Genomic DNA, 26,868 nt, shown 5'->3' on the forward strand with positions numbered 1-26,868 from the left:
AAAATCATGTTTACTGAGATATTATTAACACACCACAAAATTCACTCATTTTGGTGTTGCTGTTTAACGAGTATAGAATATCGGTTTTGCAAGATGAAAGGTTCAGGAGATTAGTTGTACACGATGGTGTGATCACTCACCTAGAGCCAGACATCTTGGAGTGTGAAATCAACTGGGCCTTAGGAAGCATTACTATGAACAAAGCTAGTGGAGGTGATGGAATTCCAGCTGAGCTATTTCAAATCCTAAAAGATGATGCTTTGAAGTGCTGCACTCAATATGTCAGCAGATTTGGAAAACTCAGCAGTGGCCACAGGACTGGAAAAGGTCAGTTTTCATTCCAATCCCCAGAAAGGGCAATGCCAAAGAATGTTCACACTACTGCACAATTGTGCTCATTTTACATGCCAGCAAGGTAACGCTCAAAATCCTTCAAGTTGGGCTTCAACAGTGTGTGAACTGAGACCTTCCAGATGTTCAAGGTGGCTTTAGAAAAGGCAGAGGAACCAGAGATCAAATTGCCAACATCTGTTGGATCATAGAAAAAGCAAGAGAATTCCAGAAAAACATCTGCTTCATTAACTACACTGAAGTCTTTGACTGTGTGGAACAAACTATAGGAAATTCTTAAAGAGATGGAAATACTAGACCACCTTACCTGCCTCTTGAGAAACCTGTATGCAGGTCAAGAAGCAACAGTTAGAACCAGACATGGAACAACAGACTTAGTTCAAAATTGGGGAAAGGGTACGTCAAGGCTGTATGTTGTCACCCTGCTTATTTAACTTACATGCAGAGTACATCAGGCGAAATGCTGGGCTGGAAGAAGTTCAAGCTGGAATCAAAATTGCCAGGAGAAACATCAATAACCTCAGATATTCAGATGCTACTGCTGCTGCTGCTAAGTCATGTCCGACTCTGTGCGACCCCATAGACGGTAGCCTACCAGGCTCCCCCGTCCCTGGGATTCTCCAGGCAAGAACACTGGAGTGGGGTGTCATTTCCTTCTCCAATGCATGAAAGTGGAAAGTGAAAGTGAAGTCGCTTAGTCATGTCCGACTCTTCTCGACCCCACAGACTGCAGCCGACCAGGCTCCTCCATCCGTGGGATTTTCCAGGCAAGAGTACTGGAGTGGGGTGCCATTGCCTTCTCCGGATATTCAGATGACACCACCCTAATGGCAGAAAGCAAAGAGGAACTTAAGAGTCTCTTGATAAAGGTGAAAGAGGAGTTAAGAAGCTGGCTTAAAACTCCACATTCAGAAAACTAAGATCATGGCATCCAGTCCTATCACTTCGTGGAAAATAGATGGAGAAACAATGGAAACCCTGAGCGACTGAACTGAACTGACACACTCCAGTATTCTTGCCTGGAGAATTCCATGGACAGAGGAGCCTGATGGGCTACAGCTATGGCTGTGCTGGGTTTTTGTTACTGCCCATGGGCGTTCTCTGGTTGTGGCCAGTGGGGGCTACTCTGCACTGTGTGCGCAGGCTTCTCATTGCGGTGGCTTCTCTTGTTGTGGAGCACGGGTTCTAGATGCTCGGGCTTCAGTAGTTGCCGCGCACGGGCTCAGTAACTGGGGTGCACTGGCTTAGTTGCTCTGCGGCATGTGGGATCTTCCCAGACCAGGGATCCAACCTGAGAAATGGCGTATTTCCTGCCATGTCAGTCAGCAAGGATGTCACAGTCATCAGGATTCCCAGTCTCCAAATGTGAATTCCTGAGCCCTAAGGGCACTCAGGAAAGAGAAAAATACTTGAGACATAACGGCCATCAGATTGCAGCCACTCCCCACGCTGAGCACTGAGGAACTCAGGAAGTGAAAAGCACAAGATACTGGCCCTAGATAGCTGAGGTGCACAGGAAAGGGATGATTTCAGTGAGGCCAGACTCTTGCATCTCCCCATACAGAGAAAAGCACTTAACTCCTTAACTTGGGAACTCTGGTCTTCTCTAATTCACAAAAATACTTTTGATGTCCAGACTATCTGCCCTTTGTTGCAAACTTCTGTTTAACCTGATTCCCCACCCAAACTCCTCAAAACAGCTCTCTCAGGGTCACCTGAAATGCTGTCTCCCAGATAAAACATGACTCGCAATTTTTGTTGTTGTCTAGTCTCTAAATCGTGTCCAACTCTTAGTGACCCCATGGACTGCAGCACGCCAGGCTTCTCTGTCCATCACTCTATCTGAGTCTGCTCAAACTCATGTCCATTGAGTCAGTGATGCCATCCAGCCATCTCATCCTCTGTCGATTCCTTCTCCTTTTGCCTTCAATCTTTCCCAGCATCAGTGTCTTTTCCAATGAGTTGGGTCTTCACATCAGGTGGCCAAAGTATTGGTGCTTCAGCTTCAGCACCAGTCCTTCCAATGAATATTCAGGGTTGATGTCCTTTAGGATTTACTGGTTTGATCTCCTTGCTGTCCAGGGGAGGACCTCGATTTTTAGGTTCTGGCTATTTTTCAAGTCAACAAACCCCTGTCCTCTGCATTGGCAGGCAGATTCTTAGCCACTAGACCACCAGGGAAGCCCTGTTATTTTTATTATTAATTTAATAAACACTTGATGAACACAGCCCTGCTCCTGGCCTAACATGGGGGTCAGGCAGACCTCTTAATTCATTCCACAAGCATCTTCTGAGCAGCATCTTATTAGCTGGCCTCCTAGAATGGGGCCTGCCTTGTGTTTCTAACAATTCTCTCAGAGGCTGTTCTTCAGACTCTTCAGGTACTGAGCTGTCTAACCCAAACCCAGGTTAAAGGGATTAAACAGTCTCATCAATAGGAGCAGTGACTTGCCTGAGGCCACACAGAGCTGGAATTGGAATCCAGATCCCTGAACTTTCGGCTTCAGGCCAACTTTTGGTTTTAGATTTCAGTAGAGTTCATCTCTCTTGTAAGGCTAAAATGGGATTATAATTACCTGTGAGTATCTCTTAAGTCATCATGATGTAAGGGATCTTGTGTGACCAAACCTGTAAGGCAAGAGTGGGCAAATTGTTCTGTAAAGGGCCAGAAAATAAATATTTTAGGCTTTGTAGGGCTCTGTCTCAAGTACTCAACTCTGCTGTAGCAAGAAAGCAGTCCCAAGGAGTTTCCTGCTAGTCCAGTGGCTAAGAATCTGCCTTGCAATGCAGGGGACACAAGTTCGATCCCTGGTCAGGGAACTAAGATCCCACATGCTGAGGAGCAACTAAGCTTGCACTGCGTATAGAGAATCCATGGGCTGTATGACACAAGGAGGATCCCACGTGCTGCAGCTACGCAGCCAAATTCGTTAAAATTTTTAAAAAGAAAGCAGCCCTAGAGTACATAATCACATGAGCATAGATATCTTCCACTAAAACTTTATTTGTGGACACATGTGAATTTCATACGCTATTTAGGTCATGAAATCTTATTCTTCTTTTGATTATTTCCAACTATTCTAATATGTAAAAACCATTCTTGGTTCAAGGGCTGTACAAAATAATAAACCCCTGCTCAAGGGGGTTAGAATCCATTCTTTATTGGATTTTAGGATAAGAGATATTAAAAGTTATTATTATTCTCATAGGGAGAGAGGCTGGAGGCCTGACCAAGTACAAAGAGAAGGGAAGATGCATTAATCTCCTCTCAAGCATTCCAGGTGAGACCTTCTTCATTATGGGCTCATAGCAACCTTTATAAATCTGTTTCCTTTTCTATAAAATGGTTACAATAGTCTCTACATTAGAGGGTTGCTGTGAGGGTTGAACGAGATAGAGAAAGGTTAAGTGTTTTGCAAAATGCAAATCACTTCAGTTCAGTTGCTCAGTCGTACCCTACTCTCTGCGACCCCATGGACTGCAGCACACCAGGCCTCCCTGTCCGTCACCAACTCCCGGAGCTTGTTCAAACACATGTCCATCAAGCCGGTGATGCCGTTCAATCATCTCATCTTCTGTCGTCCTCTTCTCCTCCCGCCTTCAATCTTTCCCAGCATCAGGGTCTTTTCCAATGAGTCAGTTCTGCACATCAGATGGCCAAAGTATTGGAGTTTCAGCTTCAGCATCAGTCCTTCCACTGAATGTTCAGGACTGATTTCCTTTAGGATGGACTGCTTGGATCTCCTTGCAGTTCAAGGGACTCTCAAGAGTCTTCTTGAACACCACAGCTCAAAAGCATCAATTCTTCAGCGCTCAGCTTTCTTTATAGTCCAACTCTCACATCCATACATGACTACTGGAAAAACCATAGGTTTGACTAGACAGACCTTTGTTGGCAAAGTAATGTCTCTGCTTTTTAATATGCTGTCAAGGTTGGTCATAACTTTTCTTCCAAGGAGCAAGCGTCTTTTAATTTCATGGCTGCAGTCACCATTTGCAGTGATTTTGGAGCCCCCAAAATAAAGTCAGCCACTGTTTCCATTTTTTCCCCATTTGTTTGCCATGAAGGGACCAGATGCCATGATCTTAGTTTTCTGAATGTTGAGTTTTAAGCCAACTTTTTCACTCTCCTCTTTCACTTTCATCAAGAGGCGCTTTAGTTCTTCTTCTCTTTTAATATTCCAATGAATATTCAGGACTGATTTCTTTTAGGATTGACTGGCTTTATCTCCTTGCAGTCCAAGGGACCCTCCAGAGTCTTCTCCAACACCACAGTTCAAAAGCATCTCACACGCTAGCAAAGTAATGCTCAAAATGCAAATGTTTTCAGTTAATTGTTTCTAGAGATGAGTGCTGGGGCTCTGACACCAAGTGGTCCTCTAGAAAGCTTTTACTAAGTTTAATGGGACACTGTCCCTTTAAATCCTCCACAACCACCTCAAGTACCAATTGGAAGAGTCGGCACATGCGCATTCCTTTGAAGGGCTGGCACCTCAGGCTACAGCCTTCCCGGAGCCCGTAGGAGAGGTTAAAGGTCCACCCACACAGAATTTATACGCAAGCGTAAATCAGTATCTGGAGCTCTATATCGTACTGGGAACCCAGTCCCTTTTTCGCGCCTGAAGGCTCCGCCCCCGCAGCCAATCAGTAGGCCTCGCCCTTTGCAGTGACCAATGGCAGTGAGCGTGGGGGGCGTGGTCGGGCGTCCGGAGGTGCGGCCTGGCACTAAGAGAAGCGGCGGGGTGAGCCGGGGGCTCTAGTGAACAGCGCAACCGGACGGGGAACGCTGGCAAGAGGCGAGTGGAAGCGGCCCGGGCCCGGCGGTCCCCGAGATGTCACGATGGCTGTGGCCGTGGTCGAACTGTGTGAAAGAGCGGGTTTGCCGCTACTTGCTGCACCACTACTTGGGTCACTTCTTCCAGGAGCACCTCAGCCTGGACCAGCTTAGCCTGGATCTGTACAAGGGCAGCGTTGCCCTGCGGGATATACATCTGGAGATCTGGGTGAGGATCCGAACCTGGGAAGGGTCAGACTCGGGGAGCTCAGCGGCCTGAGGCTGCCTGCGAAAGGGTCGACCTAAGGGACCAGGCACCGGAGTGGAGAGGCCTTGGGCGTCCGGCCCTTTCCAGGGGTCAGAGGGACCCCAGCCAGCCGTGTCCAGAGCCAGAAGCTAGACGGGAAGGGGTCCCTGCCTCTTCTTCGCAGGAAGAGAAACTGAGGCTGGAGAGCCGGATGTCACTTCTCTGGAGAATGCCAGGATAAGCGTATCAAATTGGGGGCCAGAGTTGAGGGTGTTGTCAAGGGGCTAAGGAGAAGGTGAGGAGGGATTGCAGGAACTAGAGGGCTCTGGTGGGACCAGGCCAGGGAAGTGGCAGAGTTGGGACATACAGCTGGTTGGGGAAGTCTGGAAGGGGTCCAGGACCCTGCTGTGGGCACCTGTGGGAAAGGTGCCCTGACCTCCTGACCCCTCGTCCCAGGCTCAGTGGGTGGTGTTCATCTCCGGATATGGATGTCAACAACCGCGTCAGCACCCTTGTTGATCAACACTTTGTGTGACTGCCTCTGCTGCCTACTTCCTGCTTTGGGGAGAGTGGGATGGACCAAATGGGTGTTTGGGGAGGGGCTTGGGCATCAGTATGTAGCATCACCTAGAGGAAAGCCCTGGAGGAAAGGTGGAGAGGTCTGGCCTGAGGCAGAGAGGAGAGAGATTCTGGGCAAGCAGAGAGGAATGAGGTCTGGGTCAGAGCCCTGAGGCTGGGGGCGGTAAAGAGCTGTGACTCAGGGTACAGCTGACCTGGGAAGTTGCAAAGGCGCCTCCCTGTAGAGGCGAAAGACCAGGGCTGGCACTGGATCAGCCCTCAAGTCCAGAGTGACAGGGGTGGGCAAGGGGACAGGTGGTAGTTGGTGGTTTAGTCGCTAAGCTGTATACTACTCTTTGAGACCCCGTGAACCGCCCCCTCCCCCGTAGCCTGCCAGGCTGCTCTGTCCATGGGATTTCCCAGGCAAGAATACTGGAGTGGGTGCCATTGAACCTGGGTCTCCCGAATTACAGGTGGATTCTTTACTAAATGAGCCATCAGGGAAGCCCCGATGAGGACAGGGGCTTCTCAGTTTTCTAGGGGAGCAGACAGTGTGCCTCACCTCAGTATAGTCTGGGCGAGAAGAGTTGGGCTTTACGGTAGACCAGGCCTTCCTGAGCAAATGTGGAGCATAGGAGACCCCCAGGCCCAGAGTTGGTGACATTTCTTAGCTGTGAATCCCTGTGCAGAAGACCTTTTCTGACCTCTAACCTCAGCCTCTTAGGCTGGCCCAAACCTGTAGACTGCGTCTTTCTACACTCCCACCTGCCCTGCCCTCTGGTTGGGGAGTGAATTGACTCCTAGCTAGGCTACTTTCCTTCCTGGCCTCCAGGGAGGGGTTGACCCCTGGTGGAATGCAAGTTCTTTCCCAATATGCCCACCCTTCTCCAAGCTGCTAGGCCTGCAGCCCCTACCTTGTGGACCTCCAGAGAAGCCTGGTCCCTGGGGACCCTGCGATAGCAGAAAGAGAAAAACCTGGGTCTCAGTCTCAGTTCCCAGAATGCACTGAGTGACTAGGCGAGTCCCTTCTGTTTAGGGCTCAAGGTTCCCCATCTGTGGATCTCTGGGTAAGGAATTTGCACTTGATCTCTGTGGACCTTCTGGTTCTGCCGTGTATTTTATTCATGGATCCAACAGAGGTTTACTGAGGCCCTCTCTGGGTGGCACCACAGTGCCTAGAATCACACTAAGAAGGCAGGTGGGCTCCTGCCGCCGGGGAGCTTCCAGACTGGTGCAGGGGGCTGTCCCTCTATTTGTAACAGGAGGCTCTAGCCTTGTGCTTCAGAGAGAGGTGCAGCTACACCAGGTGGAGTTGGGGTCCCCCTCCAGCTCAGGTCAGCCCCTGCCTGCCTTTCCCGGACACTCCCCTTAAACCCCATGCTTGTCCAGGTGAATGTGGGCTGCTGCAGTCTCGGCTGGGCCTTTGCACGTGCTGTTCCCATGCCTGGAACCCTCCCTTCCATCCTCTCTGCCTGGCTCCCTCCTCTTCCTCCTTCAGCTCCCCCGTCCTCAGGTTTGAAAGACTGGGCGTGTTGAACTGTACAGTAACAGGGCAGCCAAGAGTAGGGGTCAGTTGAGCAGAGGTAGGACTTTGTAAGTAGCACGTGGCGGGATGGGAGAGCAAGAGCACTCTCCAAGGTGGAGCGGCCTGGTGAGGAGTGCAGTAGCAGGGAGACAGCTGGGTTTGGGAGTTCCCTGAGCTGACTTTGTCTCCTGTTTGCTCCCAGTCTGTGAATGAGGTACTGGAGTCTATGGAGTCGCCACTGGAGCTGGTGGAAGGCTTCGTGGGCTCCATTGAAGTGGCCGTGCCCTGGGCTGCCCTGCTCACCGACCACTGCACTGTGCACGTGTCAGGCCTCCAGCTCACCTTGCAACCCCGCCAGGGCCCAGGTCAGAGCCGGGTGAAGCTCAGGCGGGGCGGGGAGGGGAGCAGACAGTGGGAGCGGGCCTGGGCACCCAGGGTCTGACTGGGCCCGCCTGCCCTGAGACCCTCTTCCTACCTGCAGGGCCGGGGACTGGCGACTCACAGAGCTGGGCCTCGTGCATGACCACCAGCATGCAGCTGGCTCAGGAGTGCCTGCGGGACGGGCTGCCTGAGCCCTCTGAGCCACCGCAGCCCCTGGAAGGACTGGAGATGTTCGCCCAGACCATCGAGACTGGTGAGTAGGCCCTTCCACGGCCCTTAGCGCAAGGACCTCAGGCAGCACCCTGCTGCCTGACAGGGAAACTGTCTGGTCTTCACCACTCTGCCTGACCTGAGACCCCCCTCTCCACCCCTCAGTACTGCGGAGGATCAAGGTGACCTTCTTGGATACTGTCGTGAGGGTGGAGCACTCGCCGGGCACTGGGGAGCGTGGCGTGGCGGTGGAGGCCCACGTGCAGAGGTAAGGGCAGGCCGAGCAGGTGGGCTCTGTGAATCGGGAGGGGCGCGAGGGGCTGCTGAATGGCCCTGGCCCTGCCTGCCTCCCCATCCCAGGCTCCTAGGAGGTATCAGGGCAAGTCTGAGTGGGCTTGGGCTGTGGTCGTCGCAGAGGGAGGTGGACTGTGCTGGGAGCCTGGAGTGGTGTCCAGAGGCCGGGTGGTGCAGGGCCAGGGTGCTGGGCCCTCAGGATCAGGTCACATGCTGAGGGTCTGAGGAGCAAGAGCTGGCTGGCCGTGGAGTTCCAGGATGGCCTGGCTGCGATGCGGTAGCTCAGCAGGCCAGATGTCACTGACCCCAGACTTCTAGAATATGATGCGTGGCGGGGGACTCCAGCTCATGGTGGCCCAGGCACTCTCTGATCCTCCACTCCCCAGACTGGAGTACTGCGATGAGGCGGTGCGAGACCCAAGCCAGGCGCCCCCGGTGGATGTGCACCAGCCTCCTGCCTTCCTCCACAAGCTGCTGCAGCTGGCGGGGGTCCGCCTGCACTTCGAGGAGCTCCCCCAGCAGGTGGGCCGACTCTGGTCCTCACGGTCTCTCTCTCCTTCGAATCCCTGTCCTTGCTGGCCCTGGACCCACCTGCCCTTCTCCACCCCTTCTGACCGTGTGCACGCTCCGTCATGTCCGACGCTTTGCCGTCCCTTAGACTGTAGCCAGCCAGGCTCCTCTGTCCATGGAATTTTCCAGGCAAGAATACTGGAGCAGGTGGCCATTTCCTCCTCCAGGGGATCTTCCCGACCCAGGGATTGAACCCACGTCTCTTGCGTCTCCTGCATCGGCAGGCGGATTCTTTACCACTACTGCCACCTTGACTGCATCTTTTCGATCCCTCCTCTCCTATATCTCGTCTCCCAGGAAGGACCCCCAGAGCCACCTTTGCAGATTGGCAGCTGCTCAGGGTGCCTGGAGCTGACAGTGAAACTGAAGCAGAATGAGGCCTTCCCAGGCCCCAAGGTGGGTCCCCAGACCTCTGGGGACAAGGAAGTATACCCCATTTCAGCGTCCTTCTCAGCAGAGCTGGTATTCCCTGGGACAGAGCTAGGTCATTGGAAGGGGGGAGCTCATTGCCTTCAAGGCAACTGGGGAAACAGGGATACAGAGGCTCAGAGTGGTCAAGCTGGGGCCAGGGTCGCACAGCTAGTTGGTGGCCAAGCTCAGCCTGGTGGCTGGCAGGCTGCCTCCTCAGGGTAAGAGCAGGTGGGTGGCCGCAGCGGCTGGCGTGGGCTCCATGGTTGCTCGCTACTCCCCCAGCTGGAGGTGTGTGGACAGCTGGGCTCCCTGCACCTGCTCCTGACCCCACGGCAGCTCCAGCAGCTTCAGGAACTGCTCAGCGCTGTGAGCCTTGCAGGTGAGGTGTCTGGGTAGTCCGGGGGGTGGGGGAGGATGGCTGGGAAGGGGCCGGCAGATGGGACTGACACAAGGCTATGTCCTCCCCGGCAGACCCCGAGAGCCTGGTGGACAAGCTGAACAAGAGCCGCCCGCTCGGTGCTGAAGACCTGTGGCTGATTGAACAGGATCTGAACCAGCAGCTGCAGGCGGGGACTGGGACTGAGCCCCTCAGCCCAGACCCCCTTTCGAACCCCCTTGTCAACCTGGAGAGCACTGGTGGGTGTGGGGCTAGACCTGGCAATTGACGGAGTCTGGTGTGGGTACAGGGCTCGGGGGGCCAAGCCCGGCCGTCTCTGAGACCCCTTCCTCTGGCTCACAGACCTCTTCTTCTCCATGGCGGGCCTCACAAGCAGTGTGGCCTCAGCCGTGTCCGAGCTCTCGCTCTCCGACGTAGACCTGGGCTCCTCTGTGCACAGTACCACAGCCTCCCGCCGGCTCTCTGCTCAAGCCCCCCCTACCGGTGAGTCCTCCCAGGTCCGGGAGAGCTGGAGGAAGGCGCGGTGTTGGGTCACGTTGCTAACGTGCGTGCAGGAGGCCTGGGGGTCCACCGTTGGTGACCTGCTTCTGGGGGAACGCTCAGGGGAGGTGGCAAAGTGACGGACAGAGCCTGGATTTCAGAGGCAGTGACACCGGGGGATTCCCTGGGGGCTCAGGCGGTAGAGTCAGTGACATTGGCCCAAGTACTTAAACTCTTGGAGACTCAGTTTCTCTTCTCGTGAGGGATAAGACCTGACCCCAGCAGGCTGTATGTTTGAGAGTTTATATGTGTCAGGTACTGGGTAAGTGCTTTATCACCTCCAGTTTGTCCAGTTTCCTTGAGCAGGTTGAATCGAGCCTGGACTCAGTGTCTGACATAACGAGGCTTCGTGTCACGCCTGCCTGGCCAAGCTCCCGGTCGGAGTCAGGGCTCACCTCGGCCGAGGCTTCTCCCAGCCCCGAGCCGAAGTGTCTGACTGTCACTTGACCTGGGGTCCCCACGAGCTCTGGGGAGCCTCTGGTGAAGCCTTTGTCCTCTCAGGCAGGACAGCCCCGGTGCCCCCCTCGAACACCCTGCGCCCAGACTCGCTGCTGAAGATGACCTTGGGGGGTGTGACCCTGACCTTGCTTCAGACATCTGCCCCGTCTTCTGGACCCCCTGACCTCACTACCCACTTTTTTGCCGAATTTGATGCCACCGTGGATGGGTCCTTCGGCTCCCATGACTTGCACCGTCTGCGACCGCGCTTCCAGAGGGCCTGTCCTTGCAGCCACGTCCGGTACAAGCCCAGGGTGGCCTGAGCGTGAGGGGACCCCCGAGCCCCTGAAGTCCCCGCTTCTGACGCCCAGCTTCTTCTCCGTAGGCTAACGGGTGCCGCCGTGCAGCTGTCCTGGGAGCTGCAGACAAGCAGGGGCCGGCGGGCCACCAGCACAGAAGTGCACTTCGGGCAGCTGGAGGTGCTGGAGTGCCTGTGGCCCAGGGGCGCCTTGGAGCCTGAGTACGCAGAGGTGAGGGCTGACAGCCTGTGCGTGCGGTGCGGCCGGGCCCGGAGGTGAGGGTGGGCGCAGGGGCTCAGCCTGACCCCGCCGTCTTCCCCGTCCCTGCCCAGATCCTGAGCTTCCCCAACAGCCTGCGATCCCAGGCCTCGGCTCAGCCCTGCGCCCACCTGCGCCACACACAGACCCTGCGCCGGGTGCCCAAGGTAACCCGGCCGACTCCAGGCCTGGGGGCCCTTGGCTGTTTGCTGTGGGTGTTGCCCCCACCAGCCTCCCCTGGTGCCTCCCTGCTCCCCCCTCTACCCCATTCCTTGTGCTCCATCCAGAGTACATCCCCAACCCCGGAGCCCTGAAATATCTCTGGGCCACGTGCGTGCCATCCTCTCAGCCCCTCTCCTGGTTCATGGCAAAGCCCTGCCAGCTCGTAGGGCTGGGGGTGGGTGGTAGGTTCTGGGCGGCGTGGTTGTCTGCTTCGAGCAGGCCATGACGCCCTGCTCCCCTCCTGGGTCTCCCTTCCCCAAGCTCATCTCCTCACAACTTGGGAGGGCTCTGTATTCTTCCTGTTTTCGCTCAGAGGACCCCTGCCCATCCTGCCCTCACATCCCCCGCCACACAGCACTCGCTGACCTGAGCACCCTCCCCCTCAGAGCCGGCCCCGGCGCCCACCTGCCTGCCATTGTCACTCAGAACTGGCCCTGGACCTGGCCGACTTCCAGGCGGATGTGGAACTGGGGGCCCTGGACCGGCTCGCTGCCCTGCTGCACCTGGCCACCACACCCCCTCCTGAGCTGCCTGCGGGCCTGCTGGTGAGAGGCCCAACCCGGGTGGGGAACGGGGCAGGATCCTCCTGCTCCTGGGGTGGTGGGGGGTGGCCTCAGCTCTGATTCTCCCCGCCCCGCAGACAGAGCCCCCACTAGCAGCCGAGCAGCACACGCTGGTGCGGCTCTCAGCACCCCGGGCCACACTGCAGCTGCGCTTCCCTATCGCTGACCTGCGGCCTGAGCGGGACCCCTGGGCGGGCCGGGCCGTGCGAGCTGAGCAGCTGAGACTGGAGCTGACTGAGCCCCAGTTCCGGTCAGAGTTGAGCAGTGGGCCTGGTCCCCCAGCCCCCACCCGCCTGGAACTTACCTGCTCTGACCTGCATGGTAAGACTGCCCCAGGAGACAACCCCTTGGGCAGGGGGCTGAGGCCTCTGGGAGAGGTGGGCTTGGGGCCCCAGAAGGGGCTGGGTCATGAGTGGGCTCCAGGCCTCATCTGCTTAGTGAGGCGCCCTCACCGCCCGTTCCCCGGGCTTCTCTGCTCAGTGGGCAGAGTGGACTGTTTACCCCAGGGTTGTTGCAGACTGTGGGTGCAAGGGAGGGCACAGGTCCATAAACAATAAAACACAGTTGTCGTGGGCAGGGCTCCAGGCCCCCACTGACCCACCTGGTGTTGAGGAAGAGATGGGGAAAGGTGGCAGTGACGACCCCCACCCCTCCCTATCCCCTCCAGTCACCTATGAAGATGGAGAGAAGCCGCCCATCCCCTGCCTGCGGGTCTCCAAAGCTCTGGATCCCAAGAGCCCTGGGCACAAGTACTTCCTGCCCCAGTAAGTCAGGGCTCTGGAAGGAGCAGACAGGAGAGGAGGGCTTTGCTACCGAGGGCAGCGGGAGGCCCTGCAGGCCAGTGACAGGCCTGTGCCGTGGCAGGGTAGTGGTGACCCTGAACCCCCAGCTCAACGCACCGTGGGAAGTGGCCCCGGAGAAGGGAGAGGATCTGGAGCTGTCGGCTGAGAACCTGTGCGACCTTCGGGAGCCCGAGCCCTCGCCCTTCTCCTCCAAAAGGACCATGTACGAGACGGAAGAGGTGAGGTCCAGGCCTTCTGAGTCTCTTGGGAGCCACTTAGTGGCTGTGGGCCAGGGGGATAAGACCACCTGCAGGGCCAGATAACATGTGACTCAGCACCAGTGAGAATTTCATGTCTTCCATTGTCTCTGGTCAGTGAAGAATCAGAAACACCACAGCTTGTGGGGCCCGAGAGTGGGGGCCGTGGCGAGGGCAGTGCCCTGGGCCACGGGCCTTGATGGGGACGGTTATGACCCCGTCCCATCAGCCATTTCTCAGCAGTGGACACTTGGGCCTTGGGATCCTATTCTCTGAAGGTGCTGAGGGTTGAGTGAGAGGCAGTTAAGCGCCTAGCCTCTGGTCCAAACGGTTTAGGTTCAAATCCAGGCTCTGCCCCTCCGTGGCTGTGTCATCTCGGGATTGTCCAACTTCCTAGAAAGTGAACAACAGATGAGCTTCTCCTTCTGGAGAGTGGGTGTAACAACCCCTCCCATAGGGCCTGCCATGAGGATAGAGGAGGTAACATAAATGAGGCCCCTTGGAGCAGGGTTCACATGCAGTCAGTCCTTCAGACCAGACAAGACGGCTGTCATACATCCCAGCAGAGGAGGCTCATGTGAATGATGGTTGGAGTTCAGGAAGCAGATTCTGAGTCCGGCAGCAGGCCCTGACCTCTCTCGCATCCCCTTCCCTGCTCTCCCCACTCGCGCCCCTCCCCCTCAAGATGGTGATCCCTGGAGACCCTGAGGAGATGAGGACCTTTCAGACCCGGGCCCTGGCGCTGTCCCGCTGTAGCCTAGAAGTGATCCTGCCCGCCGCCCATATCTTCCTGCCCAGCAAGGAGGCCTACGAGAGCCTCTACAACAGGTGATGGTGTGGGCGGGGCGGGGTGGCCAGGGCCTGGCCGGGCCCCCCTCACCGCCGTGTCCCACCGTCCTCCCAGGATCAACAATGACCTGCTCATGTGGGAGCCCGCAGACCTGCTTCCCGCCCCCGCCGCGCCCCCCGCCGGCTGCCCAGATGCCTCGGGCTTCTGGCAAGACAGCTTCAAGATGTGCAAGTCTGCCTTCAAGCTGGGTAGGCAGGGTGCTCCGGTGGCATCCCGGGCGCCGGGGCAGACCCTTCCCCCACCTCCGGGTCTCCCTGCCACTCAGCTCCTTGATCTCATCCTAGACTCGGACTCGGACGACGAGGACACCCATTTCTCAGTGGGGGCATCAGGTGCCCCCCGGCCCCTTGCCCGTGAGTCCCGGAGCCCTCGCTCCCAGAGTACCTTCTCTGCATTGGTGACGGTGCTGAAGGGCCGGATCACTGCCCACTGTGAGACCAAGGTGAGGCATAGAGGAGGTGACGACAGCCCAGGGGCAGGGACCCCCGACTCCAGAGCCCCCACCGGCAGGAAAACCAGACCTGTGTGAGCTGCTCCGAGTTGGGAATGTGCGAAACAGAAGCCCTACTTGGGTCCGAGTGTGGCCTGCCCAGCCATTAGGGAGCCACCTGCTCCCCTGACCCACCCATGCCACCCCACCCATCCCATCACGCCCCGTCAGCCACTTACTAGCACCTGCCATGTGTAAGGCACTCAGGGTTAGGGTTAGGTAAGGCTCGGGGTCCGAGCAGGCACCATCCGATGCTTGGAGGTAGACAGGGAGGGTGACCCTTCTCCTCTGGGTGCTGCCCCAGATCTGTAGCAGTCTGGAGAGCAGCCAGAGCCAATCCTAGTCAGACCAGGGCTCTGGAGGCCCCCTGACCCCGAGGGCGTGGGGGCTGCCGAGTAAAGCCTCTGAGGCCAGGCTGCACGCTCTGTCTGCAGGACGAGTGTGGGAAGCGGCTGGAAGGCGCCCATGGCGAGCTGGTGCTGGACGTGGAACAAGGAACCATCTTCAGCGTCTCTCAGTACCGAGGCCAGCCGGGACTTGGCTACTTCTGCCTGGAAGCGGAGAAGGCAGCACTCTACCACCGAGGTGTGAGGGCTGGGGGCCAGTTGCCATGGGTCCCAGGGGTCTATGGTCACGGGTAGTCTCTCGGGAGGGATGTGTGCCCTGGGTGGAGTGCCCAACTGGGCAGGGGAGCTCACCAGATACCTCCCCAGCGGCCATGGATGACTACCCACTGCCCGGTCGCCTGGAGCTGCCCGCCTTTGCTCCCCCGGCCCAGCTGGCCCGGACCATCTACCCATCGGAGGATGGGGTAACTGAGCAAGGAGCCTCGGGCCGCAGAGGCCAGGGCCGGGGCCCCCATATGCTGTCCACCGCGGTGCGCATCCAGCTGGACCCCCACAGGAACGTCAAGGTACAGGCCCGCCTGCTTCCGGCCCACCTGTTTGGTCAGGGCTCTGCCTCCCAGGTCCCTGGGGCTCCTGTGCTGACTCTGCCCTGCCCCCCAGGAGTTCCTGGTGACCCTGCGGCTGCACAGGGCCACCTTGCGCCACCGCATGGCCCTGCCGGAGCAGAGCTGGCACTCCCAGGTGAGCCAAGAGGGTGCAGCGGGCAGGTCTCCAGGCCTGGGTGAGGCAGGTGCGAGGGGCAGGGGCTGCGCCAGAGCTGCCCTTGGACTGGAGATGGCTCATGGGTGGAGCCCCTGGGCCAGGCTGCGGTGGACAGCTGATGGGCAGCACATAGGGGGCTGGGCTGGGGCGGGGGGTTGGGAAGAAAGAAGCTCCCTCACCCTCACATACCTCTCCTCTGGCCCCCAAAGCTATTGGAGTTCTTAGATGTCCTGGATGACCCAGTGCTGGGCTACCTGCCTCCAACGGTCATCACCATCCTACACGTCCACCTGTTCTCCTGTGCCGTGGACTACAGGTACCCAGGCTCAGGGACCTGGGGGCCTGGGGCTGGGGCCAGGCTCTCATGGGCAAGGAACCTGCCCCAGCCCAAATGTGACCCCTTCCCTCCCAGGCCCCTCTACCTCCCCGTACGTGTCCTTGTCACTGCTGAGACCTTCACCCTCTCCAGCAACATCGTCATGGACACCTCTACCTTCCTGCTCAGGTATGCAACCCCTCCTACCCAAGCTCCCCATCCATCCCACCCCAAGTCGGCTGTAGCTACCCCTTCCCCAGGGTCCCACATGCCTGCTGTGTGTCCTCAGGCCTCAGGCCTTTCTGTGCATCTGAGTGATCCCTCTCTGAGGAAGTCAAGGAGGTTTCCCCTACCTAGAGGCAGTCAGACCTCTGAGGCAGAGCGTTTGAGCTCTTGCCTGATAATCTCACTTCTGGAGGTCGTCCTCAGGATAAAAGAAAGGATAAGAAGGGTAAAATATAAAGCCTCCATAGTATAATTTAAAATAGTTAAAACTTGTAAGCAGTTTATATGACCTCAGATTACGACCTCAGTCAGCAAACGTGGCCTTGTGCTCAGTCACTTCATTCGTGTCCAACTCTTTGCGACCCCATGGACTGTGGCCCGTCCGGCTCCTCTGTCCATGGGATTCTCCAGGCAAAAACACTGGATTGGGTTGCCATGCCCACCACCAGTGGATTTTCCTGACCCAAAGACGGCCTACCCAACCATTAAAGTCAAATTTAAGAGTAACATTGAAAAATGCCATCAAATAATATTTACTGAAAAAAATAAGATATAAAGCCATACATACATATATTTTTAAAGATTCTTGGGGGTGTGTTTGTATACATCTCCGTGTCTTCACAGAAAAGACTGGAAGGAGATGGATAGCTATCCCTCAGTATCTGCAGGGGATTGCTTCCAGGACCTCTCGTGACACCAAAATTCAGGGCTGAAGTCATTTATATAAAAGGGTGCAACATTTGCATGTATCCCATGTACATCCTCCCATATTCTTTAAGTCATCTCTAGATTACTTTTAACACCCAACACAGTGTAAATGCTACATAAGTAGTCGCTGCTGCTGCTGCTAAGTCGCTCCAGTTGTGTCTGACTCTGTGCGACCCCATGGACTGCAGCCCACCAGGCTCCCCCGTCCCTGGGATTCTCCAGGAAGAACACTGGAGTGGGCTGCCATTTCCTTCTCCAGTGCATGAAAGTGGAAAGTGAAAGTAGTTGCTAGCATGCAACAAATACAGGTTTTGCTTTTTGGAACTTTCTAGGTTTTTGTTGGTTTGTTTGTTTTGGTTCTCTGACCAAGAATGGATTTTTAAAAAAAATATTTCTGATCCGCAGTTGGTTGAATCCTCAGAAGCAGAACCCACAGATTGGGAGGGCCAAGGTTCTATTCTCAGAATCTGAGATTAGCTTTATTCTTATATATTTAAAAGCAGTAGGGAAAAGCAGGACATTTCCCTCCCAGGGCTGCTGTGAGTTCCATCCAGGTGAGATGGACAAGCTGGCAGATACGCAGAAAGAGAAATGCTGCCCAGTGTCCCCGAGTGCCTGCTGGCTGGGCCTGTGGTCTCCCCATTGTACAGACAAGAACACCAAGGCCAGAGAAGGGCCGGCACTAGTTTCTTGTCAGCTTGGGACGCCCTGTCAGGGCCCCCTCTGCCTGTCTCTGTGAGCCCCACTTTCTTAGGAGCTGTGGCCCTGCAGCGGCTCCCGGCCCTTCTCAGCCCTGTTCCCCGCCAGGTTCATCCTCGACGACTCCGCCTTGTACCTGTCCGACAAGTGTGAGATGGAGACCCTGGATCTGCGGCGAGGTGGGCAGGGCCTAGACTGGGCTCCCTCCCCTCTGAGGGACTGTGGCCCTGGCCACCCCCAGAGCGGCCAGACGTCCTCCCCCAGCCGCCGGCCAGGTTCTCAGTGCCCACAGACACACGCACGCACACCAGGGCGGCACCCACTCAAACCCTAGACTCTCCCACTAGGGCCAGGGCTGGGTAGGAGGAGGCAACAGGGCCCTCTTCTGCCTTCTGCCTCAGATTACGTCTGCGTCTTGGATGTTGACCTCCTGGAACTCGTGATAAAAACCTGGAAGGGGAACACCGATGACAGACTGGTGAGTGTGGCTGCGCCCAGGGCCTACCAGGGTCCCCGAGCCAGAACAGGTATCTGGGCAAGGGAGCCTCAGGGCGTCACTGTCCCCCACCTGCTGTCTCTTTTGCTTCTGCCCCGGGGCCTGGGCTCAGCTCGCAGTCCCTGGCAGCCCTCCCCTGTGGTTGCCACCCTCCTGGGAAGGGTCCGGCCCTCGGCAGACGTCCCTCCGTAGGAACCCTGCCAGCACAAGGCAGCTGTGGCCCAGAAAGAGCAGGACCTGCGGAGACAGCCCGTGGGGGCCTGATTTCCCTGTCTGCAAAAGACAGTCACTAGGCCTGGGGCTCAGTTGGTAAAGAATCCGCCTGCAATGCAGGAGAGCCAGGTTCAGTCCCTGGATGGGGACAATCGCCTGGAGAAGGAAATGGCAACCCACTCCAGTATTCTTGCCTGGAAAGCCCCTTCGACAGAGGAGCCTGGTGGACTACAGTCCATGGGATCGCCAAGAGTCGGACACAACTGAGCAACTAAACCCCCACCACAGGCCCCGGCTCACCGGGCTGTGGTGCAGGACTCGGGAGCCTGGAGGCACTGAAGAGCCCCTGTGCCTCCTCGGACAGCCCTGGGCGAAGCCCCTTTTCCCTCAGGCTGAGTGTGCCCATGTTCAGTGGGTTGTTGACTGACCACCCCAGGGCTGACCCCCGCCCGGCCCCGCCCCGCAGAGCCAGCCGCTGTTCGAGCTGCGCTGCTCCAACAATGCAATGCACGTGCACAGCTGCGCTGACTCCTGTGCCCTGCTGATCAACCTGCTGCAGTACCTGACGAGCGCGGGGGACCTGCACCCCCCACCCCGGCCGCCCAGCCCCACGGAGATCGCCGGCCAGAAGGTGCAGGTGAGGCCTGGCCCCACCGTTCCCGGAGCTCCGCCCAGGCCTGTCCCCTGCTGCGGCCCCCACCAGGGCCCTGGGGCCCACCCCTCCCTCCTAACTCGAGCTCACCAGTGCCCCTCCGCCCGGCCCAGCTCTCAGAAAGCCCCGCCTCCCTGCCCTCGTGCCCACCGGTGGAGACGGCCCTCATCAACCAGCGGGACCTGACGGACGCCCTCCTGGACACCGAGCGCAGCCTGCGGGAGCTGGCGCAGGCCTCAGGTGGGGTCAGGGTGCAGTGGGCTCAGCAGACACAGTCAACACCCACACCAGGCAGCCCTCAACCGGCCCCTCTCTCCACCACAGGCAGCCCCTTCTTCCAGGCCTCTCCAGTGTCGGTCTACCTGTTCCCTGGAGAACGGAGTGGGGCTCAACTCCCCTCACCCGCTGCTGGGGCCCCCACTGGCAGCTTGGGGTCCCGCTCTGGGGCCAAAGAAGCTGAAAAGGAAGATGAGGGGGATGGAGACACTTTGGACAGCGATGAGTTCTGCATCCTGGACGCTCCTGGCCTGGGCATCCTGGTGTGTGGTGGGCAGGCTGGGCAGGGCCAGGAAGAGGGTGCTCAGTTTGGGGCCTCCTAGAACTCCCACTGTGGGAGAGGCAGGAGGTGGTCACCTGCCAGGATGCGGGTTGGAACCACAGGTAGGGCTGAGAAGGGCTCCCTGGGGAGGCAACCCTCACTGTGGGCTTGGAAGAAGTTGACAAAGGTCCAGAGGAGTGACAAGGCATGGAGTCTGGGGCAGAGGGGTGGGGACATTGAGGGTCGGGAGGGAGAGGAGCAGGGCAGATAGCAGGAGGGGGAGGAGCACCATTCGCTGTGAGGGTGCTGGCCTCCCGGCCGCCCGGTGCCATTGGGAATGCCCAAGCTCCCTGTCACACGCAAGCAAGACCTTAGTTCAGGGAGGCAGGGCTGGCAGGAGCACGGGGCACTCAGGCCCCTCCAGGTCACGGTCCGTGAGACTCCCCTTATGTGAAATAGGGGAGAGGGGTGTGAGGATGGGGGAAACAAGCGGCCTGGACCGGGGGAGCTGCTGTGCTCACGTGGCGTCCCCCCTGCAGCCCGCCGACGGGGAGCCCGTGGTGACGCAGCTGCACCCAGGCCCCATCGTAGTGCAGGACGGGCACTTTGCGCAGCCACTGGGCAGCACGGACCTGCTGCGGGCACCTGCCCACTTCCCCGTGCCCAGCAGTCGAGTGGTGCTGCGTGAGGTCTCCCTCGTCTGGCACCTCTATGGCGGCCGAGACTTTGGCCCCCACCCTGGCCACAGGTGAGAAGGAGCGGGTGCGGGTGGCAGTGGGGCCCCCAGGAGATGGGGCCCGGGCTGGGGTCCAGTTCTGACCTTCGGCAGCTGGAGACCTTGAACCCAAGCCTCATCTTCTGGCCTTAAGGCTTCCTCTTCCCCATGCCCCGCCAACTTCCCAGGGGGAGGGTCTCTGGCCCCGACTCTGACCGGAGGGAACGTGGGAAGGGGGTTCCCTTTGAGTCAACTCGTCCCTTGTTCCTCTGCCCAGGGCAAGGGTCAGCCTCTCAGGCCCCCGGAGTTCCCCTTCTCGCAGCTCCGGCCCCAACCGGCCCCAGAACTCCTGGCGTGCACAGGGGGGCAGTGGGAGGCAGCACCACGTCCTTATGGAGATTCAGCTTAGCAAGGTGAGCGGGGGCTTGGGCAGAGGAAGCAGGGGTGGGGACCGGGGTCAGCAAGGTGAGTGGGGGCTCGGATGCAGAAGGTGGGCTGGGCGGGGACCGGGGTCAGCAAGGTGAGCCAGGAGCTTGGGTGCAGAAGGTGGGGGTGGGGACCGGGGTCAGCAAGGTGAGCCGGGGGCTTGGGCATAGAAGGCAGACTGGGTGGGGGACCAGAACAGGCCCTTCCCTCCCGGCTGCCCAGCTAGCGCTTCACTCCACGGAACCCGTGGGTCGTGCACTCAGTCAGCTGCTGCTATGCTGTTCTAAGTGCTGGATGCAGCGATGAGCAAAGCAGACAGACACCTGCCTTCCTGTCCCTTGTGTCATAGTAGAGGGAGCCTGATAAGACTACACGTGCGCGTGTGCTAAGTCACTTCAGTCGTGTCCAGCTCTGTGGACAGGCTCCTCTGTCCATGGGATCCTCCAGGCGACAATACTGGAGTGGGTTGCTATGCCCGCCTCCGAAGACTAGATACACATATACTCAAATGTGATAAGTGCTTGGGGAATGTGAACAGAGAGAGGGCTCAGGGAGCACTGGGGAGGGCTGGAAGGTGCTCGTGGAAATGTGCCGTTTTGCACAAAGGTGTGAGGAAGTGAGCCAGGAGGAGGTTTTCAGGCAGAGGGCACAGTGCGAGGGCTACAAGCCAGGAGCATCCCTTGCATGTTCTGGGACCAGCAAGGAGGCCGGCGAGACTGCCGCTGAGGAGGGCGGGGAGCGGTAGGAGACGAGGCCGGAGATCCGACCCCGGGCAGGCTGCATAGGGCCTGAGGACCACGGGCGGTTCTGGGTTTTACCAGAGGGACAGCGGAAAGAACCACAGGGTGGGCTGCTGGACTGAGTGTCCATGAGGGAGAGAGCGGGCCAGGCTGGCCTGAGAAATGGTGCAGGTCAAGGGCCACTCACTGAGAGCGAGCCCACACAGACCCACTCCCCGAGCTCACAATGGCGCTAGTGCTGAGAGAACTCGGGCGGAAGTGCTTCAGGGGGGTGGTGAGTGCTCCGCAGACTGCAGATGGGCCAGGGAGCTGGTGACAGTGCCGAGTGATGGGGAGAGAAGGCCCGGCAAGGGCCTGCGGCTGAGGGAGGCTTTGACCTGTCAAGGGCAGAGAGGCCAGGGTGCCCCACATCAAGGGCAAGGGCCGAGGAGGGGCTTGGAGGGAGAGCAAGGCCTAGCAAGGCTTCGGGGAGGAGTCTGCAGGCGTGGGGTGGGCAGGCGAACACTTCACGAAGGTCCCTCTGGGTGGAAGGAGAAGGGGCTTGAGGGGGTGAGCAGGGGGTATTCAGGGGAGGGGGAACGGCAGCCCCGGGCCAGGGGCAGCTGCGGCGGTGACAGTGTGGAGGGACTGGAGGGATTGTAGAGGAGGCAGGACTGACAGCCATGGCGATGGAGAGATGCCGGGAGGACCGCACCAGATCTGCCCTCGAGAGTGACGGGGCGCCGGTGCCACTCGGGGGACGGGAGGTCTGTGAGAACGGGCCTGCGGGTTCACCAGAGGCTGTGCGGAGCATGCGGTGCCGGCAGGACAGCCACGTGGGGCGGAGAGTGCGGGGAGTGGCCCGCTCAGGCCGCCGTGCGCCCCGCAGGTGAGCTTCCAGCACGAGGCGTACCCAGCGGAGCCAGGCCCTGTCGCCCCTGGCCGGGAGCTGGAGGAGCAGCCGCTGTCCCGCCAGGTGTTCATCGTGCAGGAGCTGGAGGTGCGCGACCGGCTGGCTTCCTCCCAGATCAACAAGTTCCTGTATCTCCACACGAGCGAGCGCATGCCGCGGCGCACCCACTCCAACATGGTACGGGCCCCGCGGGCCGCCCCGGGCCGCACACGGCCATACACGAGCCCGCAGGCACGCTCGCGTACGCATGCGCGCGCTCACACACATCCGGGAGGGTGGGAGCACAGGCGGGCTTCGCTGAGGGAGCAGCCTCTGCAGGACCCGCTGGGTGAGCGGTGGGCGGGTGGGGGCCTGAGGCGCAGCGGGTCCCAGAGCTCACCTCCTGCCTTCAGCTCAAGGTCAAAGCACTGCACGTGGCCCCCGTGACCAACCTGGGGGGCCCCGAGTGCTGCCTCCGCGTCTCGCTGCTGCCCCTGCGGCTCAACGTGGATCAGGTGAGCGGGCCACGTGGGGACGGAGCCTGAGCTGAGCCTGCTGCCCCACTGGCCTCTGAGTCTGACCCCCTCACTCCCCGCAGGACGCCCTGCTCTTCCTCAGGGACTTCTTCACCACCCTGGCGGCCAGCATCAACCCCATGGTCCCAGCAGAGACCTCCGCTGAAGGTGAGCAACTGGGCTGGCGAGGGGAGGGTCCCCGCCTCACCACCATGCCTGGGCCCACCCCCAGTCTGTCCCCGCCGTCTCCCCTCCAGCTCGCCCTGAGACCCCGGTCCCGCCCAGCGGCCCCCAGGAAGGGCAGCCGGAGGGTGTGGAGACCACCAGCTCCCAGGAGACCACAGGCGGTAGGCTCGGCACCTCCCCCACCGAGCAGCAGCCCATCTACTTCAGGTAGGGCGTTGGGCTGGGGACCCTGGGCCAGGCCTCAGGGGGCCAGGCCAGTGACCTCAGGACTCTCTCCCCACTCCCCACCCAGGGAGTTCCGCTTCACGTCTGAAGTGCCCATTTGGCTGGATTACCATGGCAAGCACGTTACCATGGACCAGGTGGTGAGTGGGCTGTCAGGTCCCAGTCCTGCCGTGGCCTTTGGAGGCCAGGGGGCCAGGCAGTACCGGCCGCTGTCAGCCTCTAGTGGCTCCGGGGGGCTGGGCCGGTCCCTGGGCCCCAGGGTGTAAACTCCAGCTCCTCTCCCCTCTGCAGGGCACTTTCGCAGGTCTCCTCATCGGCCTGGCCCAGCTCAACTGTTCAGAGCTGAAGCTAAAGCGGCTCTGCTGCCGGCATGGGTGAGCCTGCAGGCCTTTCGCAGGGCCCTCTGTCTGTTCCTGACTCGGGCCTTGGCCAAGACCTCACCCTTCTGGCACCTCACTTTTGTTCTCTGTGAAATGGGCTCAGTCAGTCCCTCCATACAGGGCCGGGTGGAGCTGCAGGGTGTGTTGGGGTGCCTTGGGTCCCTCTGGCCCTGTGACCCCTCAGTGAGGGGCTCTGTCCGCCCCACCCTCCTCTCCCCGCCCTGTTCCAGGCTCCTGGGTGTGGACAAGGTGCTGGGCTACGCGCTCAATGAGTGGCTGCAGGACATCCGCAAGAACCAGCTGCCGGGCTTGCTGGGGGGTGTGGGCCCCATGCACTCAGTCGTCCAGCTCTGTGAGTATCTGACTTTGGGCGCTCTGGAAACTGCCATACTCGGGCAGCCTAGAAGCCGCTCTGGGGAGTTAAGTGGACGAGTTCCCGCAGCAGGGTAGGTGGGGGCAGCCTCGGGCATCTCTGACCACCCCCTCCCCACAGTCCAAGGGTTCCGGGACCTGCTGTGGCTGCCCATCGAGCAGTACAGGAAGGACGGCCGCCTCATGCGGGGGCTGCAGCGCGGCGCTGCCTCCTTCGGCTCGTCCACAGCCTCGGCCGCCTTGGAACTCAGCAACCGGCTGGTGCAAGCTATCCAGGTGATCGGACCCCCAGCGTCCAGGGCGGGGAGGCTCTGCTCCACGGTGCCCAGTTCCCTCCTCAGCTCTACCGAGCGTGGGCAGTCTGGACGTGTGAGATCTTAGGAGGAACAGTCACAGAGACAAGAGGCCAAGTGACCGGCCTGGAGCCCCCGTGGCTCCTGTGTGGGAGTGTCAGGCCCCCAGCTTTAGAGCCCACTAAGTGTCCATTCGGAGACGGCAATGGCACCCCACTCCAGTACTCTTGCCTGGAAAATCCCATGGATGGAGGAGCCTGGTGGGCTGCAGTCCATAGGGTCGAAAAGAGTTGGACACAACTGAGCGACTTCACTTTCACTTTTCACTTTCATGCATTGGAGAAGGAAGTGGCAACCCACTCCAGTGTTCTTGCCTGGAGAATCCCAGGGACGGGGGAGCCTGGTGGGCTGCCCTCTATGGGGTCACACAGAGTCGGACACGACTGAAGCGACTTAGCAGCAGCAGCAGGTGTCCGTCCATTCGTGGCACTGTCCTGACAGGTGGGGAAGGGGATGGTTCTCTTGAATGGACCAGAGATTGACCCTGGTGCTTCACCAGGCCCGGCGGGAAGCCCGGGGGTTACCCTGCGAGCAGTTGCAGATGAGTGCCCTGGGTTCTGGAGTAGAGGGGGCCGGATGGACAGGTGCGTCCATCCTCAGAAGTGAGCGGGGAGTGTGCAAATCCTCGGGGCAGTTGGGGAGGGGCAGGCAGGATCTCTTGAGAGGAGGCTGGAGGGATAAGCGGGTATCTGAGGCCCTCCCAGGGCAGTGAGCTGGGGTGTGGCCCGGCCAGGTGAGGAGGCCGGGTGAGGGGAACGACGCTGGGGGTGGCAGAGGGGAACCCCGGTCTCTGTCAGGGCCGCCCCTGGGGCTCACGAGGAGCAGCTGGGGAGGGCAAGGCACTGGGTTTGGGCTGCATCTGTGGCGCCACCAGACAGGCAGGAGGAGGGGTGTGGGTCCAGAGGACGTTCGGGGAGTCCCCTCGGGGCATGAGGTCACCTGAAAGCCCCCTGACGTGGGGGCTGGGAGCTTGGCAGGACTCCAGGAGCAGTACAGTACAGTGTGGCTGTGGGGGAGGCAGGGATTGTGGGGGGGTAGTGGGCTCCCTCCTGGTCCTGTCTCCTCATCTGCTGTCCCCCACGCCCCCAGGCCACAGCTGAGACCGTGTATGACATCCTGTCCCCAGCGGCGCCCATCTCGCGCTCCCTGCAGGACAAGCGCTCCGTGCGGAGGCTGCGGAAGGGCCAGCAGCCGGCTGACCTCCGGGAGGGCGTGGCCAAGGCCTACGACACAGTTCGCGAGGTAAGGAGGCCCAGCCCCGCTTCCAGTCATCCCACGTCCACACCCACACCCCCTCCACGGACTCCCGCACTGACCGCCGGCCTCCACAGGGCATCCTGGACACAGCTCAGACCATCTGCGAGGTGGCGTCTCGGGGCCACGAACAGAAGGGGCTGACCGGCGCCGTGGGGGGCGTGATCCGCCAGCTGCCCCCAACCGTGGTGAAGCCCCTCATCCTGGCCACCGAGGCCACGTCCAACCTGCTGGGAGGGATGCGCAACCAGATCCTCCCCGACGCGCACAAGGACCACGCTCTGAAGTGGCGTCTGGACGAGGCCCGGGACTGAGCGCGGGCCCCGGGACCCCACCTCGCCCGGCCATCCCAGGGGCACTTGAGCGCTGCGGCCCCCCGCTGGATGGGCCAGGCCTTCAGAAACGGACCAGGAAGGACCCTGACAGGCCCACCCGCTGCCAACCGCTGTGAGAGTGGACCTTCCCTGCCTGGGGCCTCGGCCCTGTCTCTGCACTTTTCCTCCCGGGAGAAAGGACACCACGCCCCCCCCACCACCTGGGCCCACACCGCTGCCTTGTTCCAGAATGGAGGCTCTCGGACCCGGACCCACTCAGCCAAGTGTCTTTCTGTGTCTCAGCGGGAGATGGGGGCACGAACACCGTGTGGCTCAATGTATTTTTAAGCTCCTTGAGCGTGTGGGTCAGTGTCTGCATGACGTGGAATAAACTGCCCACCGCCAGCCCCTCCTGTGTACCTGCAGTGCCCCAGCCTCGACCTGCACCACCCCATCCCCAGCTCTGTACCCAGCACTGCCCAGCTCACCACCAGGGGTTGCCACACCCTCTTCACGCACCCGGCAGGTGAACAGCCCCCCGCCCACCACCACCCCACCCACTGCCCCCGGCCTCGAACCCAGCCACCTGCCCGTCTCTCTGCTCCTCCCCTCCGCTGCCTTGTTGATGTGCTGGGCCCCGCCCCTCTCCTGGGGGACTGTCACCCTGGCACCACTTGTGACCTGGCGGGCGCTGAGTGGAGAGGAGAGGAGGAGTGGTCCTTGGAGCCCACCTCACCCAGACCACGTTTCTTGGCTCCTCCCCAAAAAGCCCAATCCAGCCCTCCCTGGGGCGCTGGGAGGGCGCTGGACCAGAGCAAAGGGTGGGACTGTGCAGGACCCCAGCGGGGCTGAGGCCCCGACCCTGTGACCTGAGGCCTCGCCCTCGGTCTCTGAGCCTCAGGCCCCTCCCAGTCATCTGCCCAGCCGACCCAGGGGCCACGAGGGTCAGTCAAGGCCATTTCTGGAAGGCTGGGTCCTCTGGGGCCACGCATGCTTTCCTTAGCAGGTTTGCAGGTGACTGGAACCTCTGCCCTAGGGTCCCAGCTCCACCCTGGAGGGGGAGGGGTTCTGGGGACAACACTGTGGCTGGAAGGGGGCCTGACAGTGACTTTTGCACAGAAACACTCGGGATGGGGAAATGGCT

At 59.6% G+C, this 26,868-nt stretch overlaps 1 protein-coding gene across 2 annotated transcripts; it reads left to right on the forward strand.

Annotated features, from left to right (window-relative positions):
- Nucleotides 1-5,057: 5,057 nt before the first annotated feature.
- Nucleotides 5,058-26,130, forward strand: ATG2A (autophagy related 2A). Of its 2 annotated transcripts, none has more exons than XM_070358995.1 (41): nucleotides 5,058-5,354; nucleotides 7,658-7,820; nucleotides 7,937-8,089; nucleotides 8,212-8,314; nucleotides 8,727-8,862; nucleotides 9,208-9,306; nucleotides 9,604-9,700; nucleotides 9,793-9,957; nucleotides 10,061-10,201; nucleotides 10,760-10,997; nucleotides 11,082-11,226; nucleotides 11,328-11,420; nucleotides 11,862-12,020; nucleotides 12,116-12,359; nucleotides 12,706-12,802; nucleotides 12,903-13,059; nucleotides 13,763-13,905; nucleotides 13,982-14,115; nucleotides 14,212-14,369; nucleotides 14,852-15,002; nucleotides 15,131-15,330; nucleotides 15,425-15,505; nucleotides 15,736-15,842; nucleotides 15,939-16,031; nucleotides 17,547-17,653; nucleotides 17,876-17,952; nucleotides 18,650-18,820; nucleotides 18,949-19,075; nucleotides 19,160-19,374; nucleotides 19,913-20,121; nucleotides 20,366-20,501; nucleotides 22,123-22,323; nucleotides 22,539-22,640; nucleotides 22,724-22,808; nucleotides 22,898-23,033; nucleotides 23,119-23,191; nucleotides 23,343-23,425; nucleotides 23,662-23,783; nucleotides 23,925-24,079; nucleotides 25,246-25,398; nucleotides 25,488-26,130. In XM_070358995.1, the coding sequence occupies exons 1-41, from the start codon at nucleotides 5,184-5,186 to the stop codon at nucleotides 25,722-25,724; spliced, it is 5,817 nt and encodes a 1,938-aa protein (XP_070215096.1). In that variant the 5' UTR covers nucleotides 5,058-5,183; the 3' UTR covers nucleotides 25,725-26,130. The 2 variants fall into 2 exon arrangements, with proteins under 2 accessions (XP_070215096.1, XP_070215097.1); XM_070358996.1 differs by having other exon boundaries at nucleotides 17,583-17,653.
- Nucleotides 26,131-26,868: the final 738 nt, after the last annotated feature.

This window comes from Bos mutus, chromosome 22, assembly GCF_027580195.1.
Source record: "Bos mutus isolate GX-2022 chromosome 22, NWIPB_WYAK_1.1, whole genome shotgun sequence".
NCBI classification, from domain to species: domain Eukaryota; kingdom Metazoa; phylum Chordata; class Mammalia; order Artiodactyla; family Bovidae; genus Bos; species Bos mutus.